This window comes from Mirounga angustirostris, unplaced genomic scaffold, assembly GCF_029215605.1.
Source record: "Mirounga angustirostris isolate CCGP_5_RB_7025 unplaced genomic scaffold, mMirAng1.0.hap1 SCAF_10, whole genome shotgun sequence".
NCBI classification, from domain to species: domain Eukaryota; kingdom Metazoa; phylum Chordata; class Mammalia; order Carnivora; family Phocidae; genus Mirounga; species Mirounga angustirostris.
The window spans coordinates 77800316-77820329 of record NW_026991718.1 but is presented as its reverse complement, the minus strand read 5'-3'; the positions used below and the strand labels follow the sequence as shown (position 1 = coordinate 77820329).

General features: G+C 39.1%; 3 protein-coding genes across 5 annotated transcripts in view; 1 reads left to right on the top strand and 2 right to left on the bottom strand.

Annotated features, from left to right (window-relative positions):
- The window catches only part of MRPL30 (mitochondrial ribosomal protein L30), a 33303-nt gene that overhangs the window by 9161 nt on the left and 4128 nt on the right, over nt 1-20014 (bottom strand). Inside the window, exon 3 of one of the 2 annotated variants that reach the window (XM_064572599.1) lies at nt 12504-12587. The exons of the other annotated variant lie outside the window; for it this stretch is intronic. Coding sequence (XP_064428669.1) covers nt 12504-12548 — 45 coding nt within the window. The 5' untranslated portion in view covers nt 12549-12587. The remainder of the gene's footprint in view (nt 1-12503; nt 12588-20014) is intronic. 2 annotated transcript variants of the gene reach the window in all.
- MITD1 (microtubule interacting and trafficking domain containing 1) lies at nt 47-19458 on the top strand. Of its 2 annotated transcripts, XM_054509924.2 has the most exons (8): nt 47-197; nt 5067-5168; nt 7223-7359; nt 7653-7739; nt 8466-8581; nt 9398-9458; nt 10654-10842; nt 19324-19458. In XM_054509924.2, the coding sequence occupies exons 1-7, from the start codon at nt 47-49 to the stop codon at nt 10756-10758; spliced, it is 759 nt and encodes a 252-aa protein (XP_054365899.1). In that variant the 3' UTR covers nt 10759-10842; nt 19324-19458. The 2 variants fall into 2 exon arrangements, with proteins under 2 accessions (XP_054365899.1, XP_045741109.1); XM_045885153.3 differs by lacking the exons at nt 10654-10842; nt 19324-19458 and adding an exon at nt 9566-9783.
- Nucleotides 16044-19584, bottom strand: LIPT1 (lipoyltransferase 1). Its single transcript, XM_054509923.2, has one exon. The coding sequence runs from the start codon at nt 19582-19584 to the stop codon at nt 18463-18465; it is 1122 nt and encodes a 373-aa protein (XP_054365898.1). The 3' UTR covers nt 16044-18462.

Sequence of the window (20014 nt, the reverse complement as noted above, 5' to 3'; positions counted from 1 at the left end):
TGGCTAGGCTCCGGTTGAGCTTGGGGCGCAGGGGAGTTTCGGAACTATGGCGAAGTCCGGGAAGGAGCTGGATCCCCAGAGCGTGGCTGCATTCACGGTCTTAAAGCGGGCGGTAGAACTAGACTCGGAGTCCCGGTACCAGCAGGCTCTGGTGTGTTACCAGGAGGGGATAGACCTGCTCATGCAGGTTCTCAGAGGTGAGCAGGGAGCGGTGGAGAGAGGACTAGAGGAACTGGATCCCGCTGTGTCTGGGGCGGAGTGAAAGTTAAAAATCCTTCTTGTGCAGCACTAGGAAGCAGTCAAATACAGAAGGTGGATATTCTACATAACAAGTGGACTGGTTTCTTTTATATCTTTAATAGATTGATGTCATCAGAAAAGAGGGACAGTACTCTAGATTTTTAAGAGACAGAATAAAATGTAATATATAAACCTTGGTAGGACTAGTTTTGAACGAAATGTAAAAGACATTTTTGGATCAGTTTGGGAAGTTTAAATATGGATTGGGTAACACTCAAATTACTGATTTTGTTAAGCAGTATGGTTTTGTCGAAAACTGTCTTTGATTTTTAGAGATGTAGACTGAAGTGTCTTGGGAAGAATTTGTCATGATGTCTGAATTTAATTTTAGGGGAAAAAAACAGTTGGAGCATGTGGCAAAATGCTAACAATCCTTAAATCTATGTGATGGGTAATAAGGGTGTTCATTACACTATTATTACTTTTCTGTTTCGATATTTTGGTTAGAAGTAAACAAAAATAAAATCACGTAGCGGTAAAAGAAAAAAATTCTAAGAAACGTGTGTACTGAAATTCAGTGTGAGAAATGCATAGTGGGTGAGGCAGCGAGACTTTATCTGTCATGTAGTTATTCAATGTTGAGAAGTACCCAAATAACCATTAACTAGTACAGTCCCTGGCCTACGATCTCCCCTGTGTGCCCTTTAGCCTAAGCGTTACAGAAGCTTTGAAAAGACAGCAGAGGGCGCCCTTCAAGGTTGGGTGCTTTTGTCAGAACTGTAAAACTACAGGGGCGCCTGGGTGGCTCAGCCGGTTAAGCGTCCGACTTCAACTCAGGTCGTGATCTTGGGGTTCTGGGATAGAGCCACGCATTGGGCTCCACGCTCAGCGGGGAGTCTGCTTCTCCGTCTCCCTCTGCCCCTCCCCCCACTCGTGTGCGCCCACTCTCAAATAAAATAAAATCTTGAAAAAAAGAACTATAAAAGTTCTTGGGAAAGCCCATTTGATGATGGTGATGATGATGATGAAGATAAGAGTAGTTACATTTATGAGTGCTGAGTGCTGGCACTGTGTAGAGTACATCAAAATCATGATCTTGTTTCATCCCTACAGTTGCCCTATGAGGAAGGAGGTGATGTTATTCTCATTTGCAGCATAACATTAAGCTTCTCCACAATTAGTAGAGTCACAATTGGAGCCCCAAGGCTTAAAAGACTCTGGTATACTGACTGCCAAAAAGAGACAGTGTACAGTGTTGGTCAGGTGGAGCACTGCTAAAGTTCTGGTGCCCTAGGGTTGTCAGTGTCAAGTTTTGGCACTCTGGGAATCTGAATCAGGAGAAGCACAGTTTTGCTCCAGTGTGCTCCGCTGATTCTACAGAGGTTATAGAGACAGTGATGTTATCTTACAGATTAAGATAGAAATGCAAATAACTCTATATTGGGAGTAAGTGCCAGGAAAGGGTATAGACAAGTACAATGAGGAAATAAACAATTAAAGGTCATTTGGGGGGAGGAAAGGTGCAGGTGGCTTTTGACAGGGGCTTTGGAGAAGTAAGTAGAATTTCAGAAATGAAATTCAGCTAAGTGTTTAAATTCTGTCTGTGCTAGTTTACCAAATAAGTGGTTCAGTTTGGTCCCAGCATGTGTCTATAGAGAAAGAGTGAGAAGTAAAGTTTAAAGGTAGATTGAGGCTTGGAACACAGTGTGGATGGCCTTGACCGCCAGATTTTAACTCATTCCATAGACAGGGAGAAACCATTTAAAGTTTTTACAGAGGAGTGATGTAATTAAAGTTGCATGTAGGGATTGTCTCTATTAGGAATATGTTCTCCCAAATATTTGTATAGCATATTCCCTCTCTTTCCTTTCGTTATACAAATATTACCTTCTCTGCTCTTTCTCTGTGTAAAATAAATAAATAAAATCTTTAAAAAGGGGGGGGGTGCCTGGGTACCTCAGTCGGGCATCTGCCTTCAGCTCAGGTCATGATCTCAGGGTCCTGGGATCGAGCTCCACATCAGGCTCCCTGTTCAGTGGGGAGCCTGCTTCTCCCTCTCCTTCTGTAGCTCCCCCTGCTTGTGTTTTCTCTTTCTCTCTCTCTCTCTGTCAAATAAATAAAATCTTTAAAACAAACAAACAACCCCCCCCCCAAAAAACAAATATTACCTTCTCTGTGAGGCCTTCCCTGACCTTCTGTATAAAATTACAACCCCATCCTAGGACTCCCTTATCCTTCTTCCTTGTTTTATTTTATTTAATAGTACTTACCACAATCTAACACACGTATTTTACCAATTTACTTTTTTTTTTTAAAGATTTTATTTATTTATTTGACAGAGACACAGCGAGAGAGGGAACACAAGCAGGGGGAGTGGGAGAGGGAGAAGCAGGCTTCCCAAGGAGCAGGGAGCCTGATGTGGGGCTGGATCCCAGGACCCTGGGATCATGACCTGAGCCGAAGGCAGATGCTTACCAACTGAGCCACCCAGGTGCCCCACCAATTTACTTTTATTGTTGTCTTTCCTCCCACTTGAATGACAGAGAACAATTGTGTCTATACTAGGCTTAAACAAGCCAGTACATATATTGTGGTTAATAAAAGAAGTTACACATAAGGAGAGGAAGAGGGCTAGAATGAACCCTGTGGGATCAAAGTTATGATCATGAACTTGTGGTTTTTAATATATATGCAGATGGATAGACACAGAAATAAATGCAGATGTACATGTGTGTTATTAGCCGTACATATACTTTCTAGCCACATTGACTAAAAGGGTCTAGAAGTAGTGACAGGATTTCCTTAGTGGCAACGAGTACACTCAGCACCCAGAATTGGATTTCTTCATACCATTCTCCAACAAAGGAACCAGGGCCTCTTGGAAAAATGGTTGATTCCAGGGCTGGGGCAGGGAAGACATAAGATGAGTTTAAAACATTTTGCACCAAAAAGCAAGGAAGTGCTCAAAATATGATGGGTCATGTTGAATGGGTAGGGGCCAGCACAAAGGAGCTCTCAAAGCCAAAGCTGATAAAATTGGAACAAGAAAATAATAGTGTTGCCATTTGCAATGACATGGATGGAGCTAGAGAGTATTATGCTAAGCGAAGTAAGTCAGAGAAAGACAAATAACCATATGATTTCACTCATATATGGAATTTAAGATACAAACCAGCAGAGAGGAAAAAAAGAAAGAAAAAAAAAAGAGGGAGGCAAACCATGAAACAGACTCATAACTATAGAGAACAAACTGATGGTTACCAAAAGGGAGGTGCCTAGAGGGATGGGTTAAATAAGTGATGGGGATTAAGGAGTACACTTGTGATGAACACTGGGTGATATATATGGAAGTGTTGAATTACTATATTGTAACCTGAAACTAATATTACAATGTATGTTAACTAACTGGAATTTAAATACAAACTTTAAAAACCAATAGTATTGGATTACAACCCACAGACTAAAATAAATACGCATGAGTCCATATTGATATAAATCTCTCACTGCATAAATAAATAGATGGAGGAGAAGCGACAGCTCTTCCTTACAGTAGCATTCCAAATTAATAAATAGGAATGATGGAAATAGAAAATCTCTGTTTGACAGACACTCTAGTGATAATTGTTGCAGGCGAGGACCATCAATGGATGCTAAAATTAGTGGGTCAAAGTGATGAGAAACAAGGTATCTTCCCACAAGATACTTACTCATTACAAAAGACAAAATAGTGATTTTACAGCGGAGTAATCTTCAATTACCATGTGATCAAAGTTAACATTGCCAGTAATAACACATATCGACATCATGTACCCACTGAGAAGGGCATGCTTTCATGATTTTCTTGCCAAAATGGCATAACCTCAATCTAATCATGAGAAAACACCAGCAGCCCCAAATGAGAGACATCCTACAAATAACTGAGCACGGTTTTCCCCAAATGTCAAAATCATAAAAGGTAGAGAGAGGCCAAGGACCTATTACAGATTGGAGGAGACCAAGAAGACATGATAAGTAAATGCTGTGTAGGATCCTGAACCAGAAAACAAACTTTCTTTAGTGGGAAAATTGGTTTGTGGATGGGTTAATAGTGTATCAGTGTTAATTTCCTAACTCTGATAATTGTACTATACTTACATGATATGTTAATATTAGGGGAGTCTGGGTGAAAGGGTACTGTACCATTGTATTGCAATTTTTATATAAATACAAAATTAAAATATTTTTAAAACTGGGAGTTTAAACATGAAATTATTATGGAAAATATAAGCAATATCAAAAGGAAGGAATGAAGAAACCAGAAGTGATTTGGTGACTGATTGGGTTTTGGGGCGTGGGGCTTGGGGTAAAATTTTATTGATAATGTTATTCAAAAAAAATACCTTACATTTTTGGGGTGGCTGGGAAAATGAACTATAATGGGGAAGTCTGGAAGAGAAGCTGGTTTTGTGGAAGAAAGATAGGTATTGTTTGCTATTTTTGATTATGCTAAGACTTCAGACTTGTGGTTGATTAGGACAAAATAGTTCTCAGACTCACGTTTGACCTGTAATAAGCCATCTTTGTCACCTCAGCAAATTTGGTGTCCCCACCAGTGAGACACAGTGTCAGAATCTCCACTCCTAAATAAAGCTGTTTCAGAGACTTAGTGTAAAAATGAAGGTCTTGCATGATCAAGGCAAATTTGAGCCCATTTGTGCATTTTAGGACCGAGGCAAACCATGCTTAAGGATAGGAAATTTGTGAAAGACTTGAGAAACTGGAAATAATGCCTGTACTCAGTAGAAAAACTATTTGGAAATTTGAGAATGTATTTTTTTAATTTGTAGGTACCAAAGATGATACAAAGAAATGTAATCTCAGAAAACAAATTACTGGCTACATGGATAGAGCAGAAATAGTGAAGAAATACTTGGATCAAGAAAAAGAAGGTAAAGAGGCTGATTTACAGAATGTGTCTATAAGCTATTGTGACAAAGCCCATTTCCTGCAGTGTTTCTGGCTCTGCCTTTTGGAACTCTTTGTGGTCTGGACCGTTTATCCTTGGGATCCTACAGGTTTACTTTGCATTTACACTTCCCTATACATAAGCTCTCCTTAGCTTTTTTGGGGGGATCCTGGGGGGAAGTGGTTTTCACATACCCTGTTGAGAATCTGATGAGAGCTATACATACTGCAGAACTCTGCATGCTCTTTTAAGGAATTCACAGATCCCCATGAAGCTTATGTATGGACTGCAGTTGAAATAATACTACACAGAAATAGAGAATGTAAATCCTGTATTTTATTTGTATTTCCCTTTGTAAAATGACCAAAATGTTGAAGTAGCTAAATAAGCTTCTGGGACTTCTTTAGGATTTTGTTGTGAATCAAAACATTTCAGTGTTGCAGTTCCATGACTGGAGATGCTGTAGGTGTCCTTCCCTACTTATTACTAGTTCTCTACTCATGAGCATGCAGATTACAAACATATGTCTATAAATGGTCATCGCCACCTTTGTCTGGCACACTCCGCTTTTTTTAGCCAAAGTTACTACTGCCCTCAAAAAACCAGTGCCTCCAGGGCACCTGGGTGTTGCAGTCTATTAAGTGTCTTACTCTTGGTTTCAGCTCAGGTCTTGATCTCAGGGTCGTGAGGCAGCACAGAGTCTGCTTAAGATTCTCTCTGTCCCTCTGCCCCTTCCCGCCCCCTGCTCTCTAAATAAATAAGTAAATAAATAAATAAAATCTTTCAAAACTCTATTAAAAAAAAAACAGCAACAGTGCATCCTTCAGCTGCTGTTCCTCACGTCCTTATACAGCCCTCCCCCACCTCTTCCTAGTATTCTGTATGAGCCCATACCCTGGGTACTCCCCTCCCCAAGCTTCTCTGTGGGGTGGAAATAAAATAGTGTTTCCTTCACCCTAAATTGAAATGTACAATGAAATTTCCTTTTAGAACATGGGTGAAATATAGTACCATCATCATTGTGGTTTGAATACATTGGGTTAAATTACCCTATGTGGCCAGCTTGGCTTGAAAACTGATGCATAGTTGCTAACATTATATTTGTGGAAATATTAGGAACAGAATCCAAACTACTGGTTTTTAAACAAACTTTAAATATGCAACCATCATATAAGTTAGAAACTACCATTAGGAGTCATATTTTAAAAAAATCTTAAAGGTCTTTGACAATGAATTTAATAATTACTCATTTGGAATGAACAAAAACAATGGAACTATTTTACGGATCCTGTGGCATCCTAGTCTTTGGCTTGGGTTGTTAAGAAGTGGTATAAATTTCTGCTTAAAATACTGTCTATAAGTTCTAAGAAAGACTTCTAAATTCCACATAATACTGCATTTATATGTTTAATACTTTAGCTATTAAATTGAGGACATAAAAAGGCTTAAATCTGAAGAGAAGGACAAAGTAGCCCCTGAGTTCTAGCTTATGGTTCTACTTATGGTGACAGAATGTCAGCTATCATTTTACATACAGGATTCTCTTGAATAAACTGCCTGGTCTATAGGATTCGACTCAAGAACCTGTTCCAAGAAATCTCTGGACTTTCCTACTTTGCCTCCATGAAGGTAGAAATGACTTAGGGAATTGTTTGCCTTATTTATCTCTGTATGTAGCATCTTCCATTGTGTCTCATATATATGTAGTAGGTATTTAGAAATGTTTGCTGAGTGGAGGAGTTAAAAAAAAATTAACTCTTGGGGCACCTGGGTGGCTCAGTCGTTAGGCATCTGCCTTTGGCTTGGGTCGTGATCCCAGGGTTCTGGGATCGAACCCCGTGTCGGGCTCTCTGCTCGGCGGGAGGCCTGCTTCTCCCTCTCCCACTCCCCCTGCTTGTGTTCCCTCTCTCACTGTGTCTCTCTCTGTCAAGTAAAAAAAAAAAATTGTATCTGATCCTGATTAATCATTGTATGTAAATATGTGTAAAAAGAAAATAAATGGTCACTGGTTTTATTATTGGAACTTGTGTTTTGTAGATGGAAAATATCACAAGCAGATTAAAATAGAAGAGAATGCAACAGGTTTCAGTTATGAGTCACTTTTTCAAAAATACCTTAATGAAACAGTTACAGAAGTTTGGATACAAGATCCTTATATTAGACAGATTCATCAGGTAGGTGAAATGTACAAAAATATGATGAAATGTTATTTAAAATGTATGCGTTAATAATAACCTATCCCGGGCGCCTGGGTGGCTCAGTCGGTTAAGCGACTGCCTTCGGCTCAGGTCATGATCCTGAGTCCCTGGATCGAGTCCCGCATCGGGCTCCCTGCTCAGCAGGGGGTCTGCTTCTCCCTCTGACCCTCCTCCCTCTCATGCTCTCTGTCTCTCATTCTCTCTCTCTCAAATAAATAAATAAAATCTTTAAAAAAAAAAAAATAATAACCTATCCCGATGTCTTTCAGCTATATAACTTTCTTCGATTTTGTGAGATGCTTATTAAGAAACCATGTAAAGTAAAAACTATTCATCTTCTCACCTCTCCGATTGAAGTAAGTATCTGGAAGCATTTATTCTTTTCTTCATTAACTTTATTCAGTTACGAGATATAGTTTGAGCAAGGAAAACATGGACACCGCTTCAGCTAGAACTGTTTCTTTGGGAATTATCTAACAATAGGCCTAAAATATCTTCCAAAAAACGCTGTTGATTTTTTTCTGATTTTGTTGTACCTTGCATTTGGCCACTTTGCTCAACTCTCTGATTCAAGTAGTTTGTCAGTTTAGTCTCTTGGGTGTTCCAGGAGATGATCACATGTCTGCACTGTTGACAGTTTTGTCTCTCTTTACCAGTGATTATATCTCTTTTTCTTGATTTATTGTATTGGCCTTCTGGTGGATCATAGAATGATAGTGAGCATCTCCATCTTGATTTTGACTTAAATAGGAATGCTTCTAAATAAACCAGATTTCTAGGATTAACTTGAAAAGAAAGCTGAGTAACTAAAAATCTGAATAACTAAACAGCATTACTAAAATACATTTTAGGAGATGGAACAGACTTGTGTTATGTACACATTAGAAAAAAAACCAATTATTTTGATAAAAACAAGTGCTATTAAACTACTTCATACTCTGGTTGCTTCTTTGAGATAATAGACTTTGAAACTAGTATAGAATCTTTCCCATTTTAATTCATCCATGATACACATTGCACAACTTAATGATAATTTAAAATGATAATAACTGAACAGAAAATTGTATTCTTCCTATTAACAGGGGAGTGGGAAACAGCAGCAAAGTAGTGGCCTGCAAGAAATAAAAGAGTCACTCCAGAATCACGGAGTGCTGTTGGAATTAGAATATTCTTCTTCAGTACATGACCGAGAAATTAGGTTAGTGTATAGCAATATTTTAATTTTTATGCAGTTGAAAATACTTTTTATTTCTTTTAATAAGTTTTATATAATTCATGTAAATATTCAGTTTATTAAAATTTTAAATAAAGCTCAATTTTAGTATCTTTTCACTTTTGAGAAAAAAAATCTGACTTATTATGTCTGAGTTTCATATTTCCTAATGGAATCAAGTTTATATGTTCTATTTCATGTGAGAAGAGGAAGTATACATACAGTGTTATGGTATCGGGATAATTTTCTTTTCTGATGATAATAGTTCATATTCTGATGATCTTAGTATTTTTTTCTTATAGTTTATTAAATAATCTCATAGGTGTGACAGTATGCTACAGTGTCTTTAAGGAAACAGTATATGCAGGTATTTTAGTAGTGTGTTCCTCTGCTTAACACAGTGGCTTTCATATGTTTAGAGTAACTGTGGTCGGGATCCAGAGCTCTTCTTGCTTATGTCCTCCATCTCTAGGTAGGGGAACCCCTGCAACACACCATAGTCTGCCTGAATACACTTAGCAGAACAGGAAAGTTTTGTCAGAAATCTGAAATTCGACAGTAAGATTAATTGAATTGTCAAACTTGTTACCAGCTAATCAAATCAACTAATGGTTCCTTTGGACGTTTTTATTTCATTGTAGACATAGCCCATAAGTAACGCCCGGTTTGGTTGAACTCATGCCACTGCAGAAAGTGATTTTCTATGTTAGGGGGAAATGTTGCTGATGCTTGCTACACTACACCTTTGATAACTGTCTGAGTTAAATGTCTGGAGTATAATACTGTATACTATTTCAACAGGTTTAACAATGGATGGATGATTAAGATTGGAAGAGGACTTGATTATTTTAAGAAACCACAGGTAGGATGTAGTCTTATGAGTGAGTATGTTACACTCTTTTTGTATCATTTTAACAACATGGCTTTGGGTTTTTTTTAATTAAAAAACTTCTTTTCTTCTTTTCTTAGAGTCGTTTTTCCCTTGGATTTTGTGATTTTGATTTAAGACCATGTCATGAAACAACAGTGGACATTTTTCATAATAAGCACACACAAAAAATATGATGGGTAGTAGCTTAATTTGCATTATATATTTCTATTTTAAGTGAATATTGATTTTGTTGTTACTTTGGACAGATCATTCCTATAATTATGAATTTAACAATAAATTTTTACATTTCTACTAATTTATGGATCCATTTTTTAGTTATATAACCAACCCTAAATATTTTTATAAATACATTATTCAGTAGATTTACAGTGTTTCCAGTCATAAGGTTAATTTAAACATTTTACCAGCTTGTCTTTTATTTTACTGTTGGAGAATGAATTAATAAACAATGAGCGCCTATTATGAAGATGAATTGGATGTTAATCTTCCCCCTGGGAATTTAGCGTCCAGGAGGAAAAATCACGGATTAGGGTACTCTTCTAAGAGACAGATGGGCTTGTGGGTCTAATAACCAGGAAAAAAAATGTTAATTTTATTACAATTAAGTGTCCTTGGTAGAAATTCACCAACATTAATTTATCCAATATTACCTAACTCCATAAAGGCAAATCAACCTGCTTAGTTATGCAGAGGCATTTTGCAGCTAATTCAACCTTGGCTGGCACATTTGTAATGCTTTGCAGCTTAGAATCAACTGTTCTGGGTAAGCTCATCCATCCAGATGCCAGTTGACTGGTTGGGGACGAAGACTAGGTTCTGTGGAGATAGGTTGGGATTGGGGATAAAGGTAGAGGTAATGGGCAGTCCAGAAGCTTAAAGAATAAACTAAGCCAGTCTATGGAGGGAAACAGAAGTACTCGTGTTGAGGAATACACATCTAAACATCTCATCTGGAGAAGACTGAAGATTACATTTAAGATTAAATAGCATGGAGGACCAAAGCCGGTAGAAGCCACAGGAATAAGGGGTAGAGTGGTCCTCGGGTGACTTGGACACCAGGTTTATGTTTTACCTCTGGGAGCCAGCAGTCACCTGACTCAGTTGGCATAAAAGACCAAGAAGGGATTCCAGAAAAGTTCCTAATGTTTTTCTTTAATGTTTTCAGGTTCAGGTGCTGATAATGCTGAACCTGAAAAGACTCAAGCCAGTTTGCCAAGCTTTATTATATGGAAATTCAGGGTCTCAGGAGAGCAAGTGTTGTTGGACCTAATCAGAAGTTACTTTCTGCAAAGTATCGTAGATTATTTTGCCAGGTACCTATCAGCATGTGGAAGCAGAGTGGCTTTTCATTCAGGTGAGAACACGTATTAGACCTCCTTCTTTTCATGTTAAAGTAACCACTCTGATTTCTTCTAGAGCATGTGAATCTATCACTATAGAGATTCATCATTTCACAACCCTATGAAATTAACTTTTATCCAACCCACATAGGAATCCTGCCTAAGAAATACTGATGTTTAAGGAAGAGCACCTATCCATTATTTATAGTAGTGGATAAAGCAATAATGCTATCCATTATTCTAGGTATTTGAAATCTATCCCCAGATCCAATTAGAACATCAGAAGACTACCATATGCAATTTACTTATTAAATACATCAAGAAATGTGCAAGAGCTGTATGAGAAAACTATAAACTTTATGGAAGAATGTAAAAAACTAGGAAGACAAATTATATTCTTGAATGGGAAGGCTTATATAGGATATCATCTCTCCCTAATTTATAAATTAAATGACAAAGAGATTAACACTAGGAGACTTGCTTGACCAGCTATAAAGACATAAAGTTACAATGTATATATATTTTTAATGTATGGCATAAGAATGGACAAATCAGTGGGGTAGAATAAGGAGCCTGGAAACACCTGAGAGAGAAAGTAAATGTGTGTATGGGTCCTTAATGAACAACAAAGATATGGTTCATATTAGTGGGGAAAGAGTAGACTATTCAATAAATGTTTGGAAAAAACATTAGATCTCTACCCCACATAGAGGTTATTCTGTTAAAGAGCTAATTAAGTGAAAAACAATTTTTTTTAAAGCTCCACTAAATGTACTAACTATTACACAAAACCCAGGAATTATCAAGGAAAGGAAAAGGCAAAAGATTTGATCATGTAAATATTGAAAACTTGAGTAGAGAGAACCATAAAAAGTTAACATGACATCAAATTTATAGCATATAGAGAAAGGGTTAATAGTACTAATCTATAAGGAAGATAGCCAAATTTTCAGGAAGTGAATTCAGTCTTGCTTCCGTTAGCCTCACCAAGGACTTCGTCTTTTTAGTGATCTCTCCCTCTCTGCTGCATTGTTTCTGCCAGTACAGATATTCCCAGCCAGATACCACCCACCCTATTTCTTTGTTCTTCAAGTTCTCTATACAATTTTTTCCCATTTCCTTACCACCTAATAATACTTCAACTCACTTCAACCAGGCTACCCAGTCATTCCACTGAAATTGCTCTTGTCAAGGTCAACAATGACTTCCATTATTACCATATCCAGTGGGTACTTAACCTTCATATTACTTGATCTTTCAGGAGTAATTGACCCAGTTGGCCACTCCCTTCTTTTTTTCTTAAAGATTTTGTTTATTTATTTGACAGAGAGAGACACAGTGAGAGCAGGAATACAAGCAGGGGGAGTGGGAGAGGGAAAGCAGGCTTCCCGCGGAGCAGGGAGCCCGATGCGGGGCTCGATCCCAGGACCCCAGGATCATGACCTGAGCCGAAGGCAGACGTTTAATGACTGAGCCACCCAGGCGCCCCTTGCCACTCCCTTCTTAAAGCTCTCAAATTCCATGAAACATTTTCTCCTCCTCCCTGTCTTTTAAGTATTGGCGTTCTCCTAAATTAGATACTAAGTAGTAACCTCTTTTTTTTTTTAATCTACACTCTCCCCCAAGTGATTATACCAGTAATTTCTTAGTGAAAAGCAACAGAAACTGCTCTTACCTGATGTAAGCAAAAAAGAGATTGTAAAGATAGTGGGTAGTTCATACCATCACCACAAGAGGTACAGACTTGGCCTTGGAAGTTCTGCAATGAAAAAAGCCATATCTAGATTCACAACACAGAACTAATCAGATGGTACCACTGCTGACCCCAAGGCAAGGCCTGAACTCAGTAGCCTTATTACCACTTCTGTCACTTAAATTATTGGGCACTACACTGCCACTCTTAGCACCTTGCTACCCCAGAAATTCAGGCCCTGGTACAACTGCCAGAGAAGGGTTTTCACCATCCCAGGTTCACTTCATCATGATCCATTCAGAGTCTGAAGCAAGTACATCTGATTGGCAGAGCCTAAGTCATGTGCCCTCACCCTAGATTCAAGAGAGACTAGGAAAGGAGTACAGTGAAAATTTCAGTTTCCATAGAGAGGAGTGTTGTTGATTTGCCATTTTTGGAGTTCCCCAGGTGAAATTCAAAACTGGCCTCCGTACACTCAGGGCAAGGAGAGACTGAAGAAAGAGGCAGACCACTTGGTAGATGGGGTTTAATAAGCAACGGAACTTAACATATGAGGCTTGTCTTGGGTCGCTACAAGATAAGTAATCTCCGCACATGCCTGCAGAATCTCAAGAGTTCATGGAGGCCTTGATGGGATTCAAGTCACATATACAATCCAGATAGTCTCAGTAACAAAGTACTCTCTCAAGACTGAGTCCTTGAAGTGGCTCCTGATGTGGGAGCAGTGGGCAGAACACACATTCTAAGGACAGGGGAGGGTGTAAAGAGCCTTCAATTGCCCATATCCAGTGCAAGCGTCAACTGGCAGTCACATCCTCTTGATGACCTCTCAGCAGGTGGGTTCTGTCTCACAGCAAGGTTTTTTAAGTTGGAGAATCCCCCAAAGAGTGAGGGGACTCAGGGGCTAAATACTTCATGCCGTAAGATGAATTATAAAAGTTCCCAATTATCCATTTTCATGACTTAAAATACTATGTATATGCTGTCAACTCCTAAATATATAAATTAAGCCAAAACTTTTCCTTGGAGCTATGATCTCATATATTCAGCTGCCTATGTGGCATTTCCTCTGGCATTTCAGAAGCACACAGTCATTTCAAATATAGGATGCTGCAACTGAACTTTGGAAACACACTCCCCCACTCCCTGTGTTTACTCCCATCCATCCAGTTGCTCAAATAAGAAATCTAGGAGTCGTTCTTGATTCTTTATCTCCTTTATCCTCATATGGAAACAATCAGAAAATTCTGTGGACTCTAGCTGCAAAACATGCCTTTTCTATTCCAGGTGATGCTTGTTAAATTTCCCTTTTGGATCTTGAAGCCCTTACCACCTTTCACCTGATGATATTCTCGATCTTGACAAACAGATGGTATCAGAAAGTCCTGAGTGCTTTATTGCCCCAAAGCACATCATATCAGGATTTTTATACCTTTCTTGGAAAGTAACTTCCACACGTTGCAGCAAATGTAGTGCGTAAAAAAATATGCTTATGAGAAATCTCTTCAAAATTGTTTATTTGCTGTTTAATATTGCTGGAAAAGAACAGAAGGACCTGCCTATGAAACCGGACTCAAATGAAAAATGGTTAGATGGCCAATTGTGTTTGTCCCTGGAGCCACTTGAAAAGTAAAATCCCTTTCACTTACTCCGCTCCCACACTGAGGGAAAAATTGGTGTCCTTATAAGAAGTGGAAATTTTGACACAGATATGCACACTCAGAGGAACTGTGACAGCACCCCCATTGGTCTTAAGGGTTAATGTGCTTCAAGCTTATTCACTCCTTGCTTGCGGACCTAAATCCCAGTTTGTAGCAGTACTAACCTACTTGCCTTGAGATCCTGCAAACTGCTAGCCTTGAGGACCGAAGAACCAGACTTCCCAGAAGATAAGGCCTGACCACACAAAAACAGCTTCCACTGACCATGGCATTCTCAGTAAGAGACTCTGGGAGCCTTGATTCCTGGTACAGGGGGAAGAGTCCGGACTGCCTTCCCAGGATGTGGCTTGTTGGGCTGCAGGGGCATCCTTTACTGAGAGACCACCTAGGAGCCTTGATTATTGGTAGAGCAGAGGATTCTGAAAGATTTTTTGAGGCCAGATGATTAACTGTTAAGCACCAACTTCTGCACGTAGCCCCCTCACCATTTCCTGCACCTTCCCTTTAAAAAATATGTTTCCCGGGCGCCTGGGTGGCTCAGTTGGTTAAGCGACTGCCTTCGGCTCAGGTCATGATCCCAGGGTCCTGGGATCGAGTCCCGCATCAGGCTCCCTGCTCGGCGGGGAGCCTGCTTCTCCCTCTCCCACTCCCCCCTGCTTGTGTTCCCTCTCTCGCTGTGTCTCTCTCTGTCAAATAAATAAATAAAATCTTTAAAAAAAAACAAAAACAAAAATAAAAAATATGTTTCCCCTGGACAGGGAAGATGAGTCTTTGAGATGTTAATCTGCCATTTTTCCAGGTTGCCAACTTCCTCAATAAAGCAACCTTTCCTTTCCCACCAACACTTGTCTCTTGAGCATTGGCTTTCAAGCAGCGAGTTTGGAACTGGTCCTCTGTCCGATAACAGAAAGACCATGTGAGCATACAGCAAGAAGGCAGCTATCTGCAGGTCAAGAAGAGAGACCCCAGGAGACACCAAATCCACCAGCACTTTTATCATGAACTTCCCAGCCTCCTGAACTGTGAGAAAATACATTTTTATTGTTTAAGCCACCTGATCTGTGGTATTTTATTATGGCAGCCCTAGCAAACTAATATATACTGCTTTATTGTTTCCCTTTTTTAAAAGGAATCAGAATTAAACCTTGTCCTGAAAATAGAAATCATCCTTAATTTTTGACAAGGGCTTAACACAATGTCAGCATCTTTCCATGGCTACTGCCAGTATTACCTGTGCTGGGATTCCTGCAGTAGTCTCCCAAGTGGCTTTCTGCTTCCTATTTTCTCTCCCTCCAATCCATTCTCCACAGCGCAGACAGAATATAACAACTGCAGTGTCGTTGCACTTAAATTAAGATCTAGGTCTACCTTGGGCTATCTGTCCCTACATGATCTGGTCTCTTTTCTCTCTATCCTCATCTTGCTCCATTCTCCCCTTGTTCCCACACTTCAGTTTGCTTATCCTTCGACACCATCAACAACCCTAGCTTTTACCTGCTTTAGGGCTTCCTGTATGCTGTTGTGTGGTAGATTATAAAAATGGTTGCAATAAGGGTAATTTTTATAATGACTTTGACATTCCTCCCATAGAGAGGTGGCTATCGATGTTCTCTCCTCTTGGATTTGGATGCATGTGTGACTATATAAATTGCTTCCAAGACAAGGTATAAAAGGAAATAGTTTCTGTTGGGCTTTCTTGAGTCACTTGTTCTGGAATACAGCTACCATGCTGTGAGGAAGTTCAGACAGCCTTGATTAGGCCCAGGTAGAAAGGAATTGAAGCCCTCAACCCATAGCTCCAGCTGAGCTCCCAGCCAACTGCCAGCACCAACTTGCCAGCCATGTGAGCCATCTTGAAGCAGGTATTTCAGCTCTTTAAGCTGTCCTAGCCAATGCCACTGGATCATATGTGCTATCCCCATCAAAGCTCAAATTGTAGATTTGTGAATAAAATAAATGTTGTTTTAAGCCACTAAGTTTTGGAGTGGTTTGTTAAAAGAGGCAAATAACTGATAAAACTGGGAATACTCTCCTCCCCACTCCTCTGCTTGGCTGCTTTCTTCTCATTCTTCAGGTCTCCATTTCAATGTCCGCTCCCTGATAGCTCTAGCGAGGCAGCCCCTATTATTGTCTGTTAGAACTACCCAGGCTTTTCTTGCTTTATAATTATATACTGATTTGTTTGTCCACATTTCCTATTAGGCTCCTGTTTCCTTTTTTTTTTTTTTAAGATTTTATTTATTTGCGAGAGAGAGAATGAGAGACAGAGAGCATGAGAGGGAGGAGGGTCAGAGGGAGAAGCAGACTCCCTGCTGAGCAGGGAGCCTGATGTGGGACTCGATCCCGGGACTCCAGGATCATGACCTGAGCCAAAGGCAGTCGCTTAACCAACTGAGCCACCCAGGCGCCCTAGGCTCCTGTTTCTTAAACTCCGGTCTTGACCTATTATTGGGTGTTAAAATAATTTTTAAAAGATGAAATAAAATCAAATATAAAATGTCAAATAAGGAAATAGTATAGGATAAACATTGCATTGTAAAACTTGTTAGGTATAGATAATATCTGTGCTAATATATAATATAAAATATTTTTTTACTCTAGTTTTTAAGGAGTTCGAAAGCCAGTACACTAAACTGTCAATTCCTGAGGTCAGTAAGTCTCTTTCATTCACCATGAACATCCAACAACTACAAAGTACCTGGCACATAGTAGGCATTCAAAAAACACACAGTAAATACTGTAGAAATCAGAGTAGTATGTGAATGAACTGCAGAGACACGAAGTGGTTGGCAGTGATGTTACTCCTTGAAGAAATTTGGCGATGAAGAGATGTAGAGACACAACAAAACCTTAGGCAGGGGTTCTGGGGAAAGGAGACATAAGCATGTTCATTCACTATGTGTAAGGATCCAGTAAGTGAAGAGAGAAAATGTAAGATAAAGAAAAATAAGTATTTAATAGTAGAAGGCCCAAATAGGTTGGAAAGGACAAAGATCCAGGTACAACTAGCCTTAAGGAAAAGGTGTTATTTGAGAATGAATGAAAAATGTTGAGAGGAAATCGGGTGCTGAAGGAGCTCATTTATGAAGGCCTCCACTGTCAAATTATGAGTCAAGGTTTGTGACAAGAGAAGTGGAGTTCTGAGTTTAAGATAAGTGGAAACATTTATGAATAAGGCCTCTGAAAAATGAGGGAGTCAATGGAGAGGAATTGAATCTGACACAAATAGGGGATAAATATAAATATGAAATTGGGTTAATCTGCATGATTATGTGAATTTTCTTCCAGCATTGCCTGCCATTTGGGTATGACAGGAGTAAAATACCAGTTGATGGAATAATAATAATAAAACAATGGCCATTGTAGGTCAGGAGAGAAAAGCAAATGAGAATGCTGGTAAGATAAGACAGTATACTTGAAAGAATTCAGGGATGGATAGGAAGGGAGATGAAGCAAGAGATTTGGAGGGTTAAGGGCTTAGAAAAGTGCAGTGGGCTTAATTTAACAGGAAAGGATGGTCGATAAGAAAGTTCAGCTGACAAATAATGTGGGGGTTAAGAGGTGCTGACCATGGCACAGTTGAAAATCCACATAGAACTTTTGACTCCCCAAAAACTTAACTAGTAGCCTATTGACCAGAAGCTTTACTAGTAATCATCAAGACATATTTTGTATTATATACTGTATTCTTACAATAAAGCTAGAAAAAATGTTACTTAAAAATCATGAGAGAAAATATATTTATAGCACTGTAAAACATTTACATATAATTGAAACCATGCAGTTCAAACCCACTATTCAAGGGTCAACTGTATAGTTAAAAGGAAGAATTTTAGAGTTTAAGGTATCAGAGGTGACAAGAAGCCTGGGTTATATTCCTTAGAGGTAAGAAAAAGAACTAACTCAGAGATCACAGTGTTGAATATCATATACACCCCCATGATGGTAACAGAGAAAGGAGCAGATATATGTGTGCTGGATAAAAAAAAAAAAAATCATTGAAAAAAGAGAGTATCCTACAGGCCATAAGAAACTATGGACTAGGTGACAGTTCCTAATGGGGAATAGTTACTGAAAGAGGCTAGGTCTTTTTTAAGAGACAAATGATGAGGATGCCTGGCTGGCTCAGTTGGTAGAGCATATGACTCTTGATCTCTTGATCTCAGGGTTGTGAGTTCAAGCCCCATGTTGGGTGTAGAGATTACTAAAAAAAAAAGACATACAATGTACTTTGAACATTTTATTATCTCATAAAAACTAAATATTAAATTTATTTGGAATCACATTATTCCCTTAATTTTTTCACAGAGAATATTCCATTTACTGTGTAGTTCATCATCTTCTGGACATGTTCTATGTAAAATATTTGTTAGCACAGTAATTTCATTTGGGCAAAACTTACTGCCAATAAAACTTGAATTTAATTTGTCACATATTTCCAGTGGCAACCAATGATCAGGTGCTTCAATATTACAGATTTCAATCCTTCCACCCTTTATGTCTATGAATATTTTAATTTCCAAATGCGACTGTTCATATAATACATTAAAGGAAGTGTTTATACTAAATTTTGGAGTTTTGCCATATATCCACTCCCAGGTCTGTAGTTCTTTGGCTTTGTTATTTATTCCAGGAAACAGTGTCTCATCTGTTGGGTTTATTAGATTGATATGATTATCAATTTGATGATAAGCAGCATACTCTGTCGCAATAGCGTTCATGAGTACTTCACAGGTCAGAGTGGGATCTTTTTCCAAAAGGTTTTTTACTGTGGAAGGTATGCTAGCAGTGGCATTGCTCCTGATCCCTTGGTAAGGGCTCTTCAGCAAAGACGACAAGAAGGTTCTATCAGTACTACACAATAAAGTGCAGTGGTGGTAAGCAGTAGTCCGGCCAATCTTAGAAGCTGTTCCTGAGATTTTAAACTGTCCATCCAGTAAAAGGTCACATCTTTTGGTGGCCTGTACATCCAGCTGGGGTTGGAGAGCATTCAGAGCCCTCACAACTAATTTTAGGTTCTGCATTCTATCATACTTTTTTTTGGTTGTAAAAAAAGTCAAATTGATATTACCCATATCATGGTAGACTGTTCCTCCTCCACTTCTTCTCCGAGCCAGTTTTATACCTTCTTCTCTCATCAGATTCAGGTTGCATTCCTGCCAAGGATTCTGATGCCTACCTATTACAATAGAGGGGGAATTTCTCCACAAGAAAAGAACCGGCTTGCCTTCTAGATTCATATGGTCATGGATCCAGTCTTCTACAGCCAGATTTTGATAAACATCACTGGAAATGGACTGTAAAATGAGCCCACTTTTTACTGTGTTCTTAAAGCCAGCTGCTGGGACCTTGAGGTTACAAAGTAACTGGAAGCAATTCTTCATTGAAAATGGGATCAGCATGCTTTTAAAAATAGAAGACTGGGGCGCCCGGGTGGCTCAGTTGGTTAAGCATCTGCCTTTGGCTCAGGTCATGATCCCAGGGTCCTGGGATCGAGCCCCGCATTGGGCTCCCTGCTCAGCGGGGAGTCTGCTTCTCCCTCTCCTTCTGCCGCTCCCCCTGCTTGTTCTCTCTCTCTCTGTCTGTCAAATAAATAAATAAAATCTTTAAAAAAAATAAATAAAAATGGAAGACTAATTAATTGGGAAAAAGAAAGTTAAATTTTACTTTCTAGCTATTGATTCTTGGTTATTTTAGGTCAACTTTTCCAAGTATCCAGTTGCTTCTTGTCCAGCTTTATCCTTAGTCTTTAGCAACTCTGTAACAGAATACTCAATGGAAATAAAGACAAACCTCAAATAATTTCAGTTGAAACGGACTAAGGGTACGGAT

Excerpts from the sequence above, each read along its gene's own strand:
- MITD1 (XM_054509924.2), top strand. The coding sequence starts at position 47 with ATGGCGAAGTCCGGGAAGGAGCTGGATCCCCAGAGCGTGGCTGCATTC. Across the intron at positions 7,740-8,465 it reads TTCTCACCTCTCCGATTGAA|GGGAGTGGGAAACAGCAGCA; the intron begins GTAAGTATCTGG and ends TCCTATTAACAG. Across the intron at positions 8,582-9,397 it reads GTACATGACCGAGAAATTAG|GTTTAACAATGGATGGATGA; the intron begins GTTAGTGTATAG and ends CTATTTCAACAG.
- LIPT1 (XM_054509923.2), bottom strand. The coding sequence starts at position 19,584 with ATGCTGATCCCATTTTCAATGAAGAATTGCTTCCAGTTACTTTGTAAC.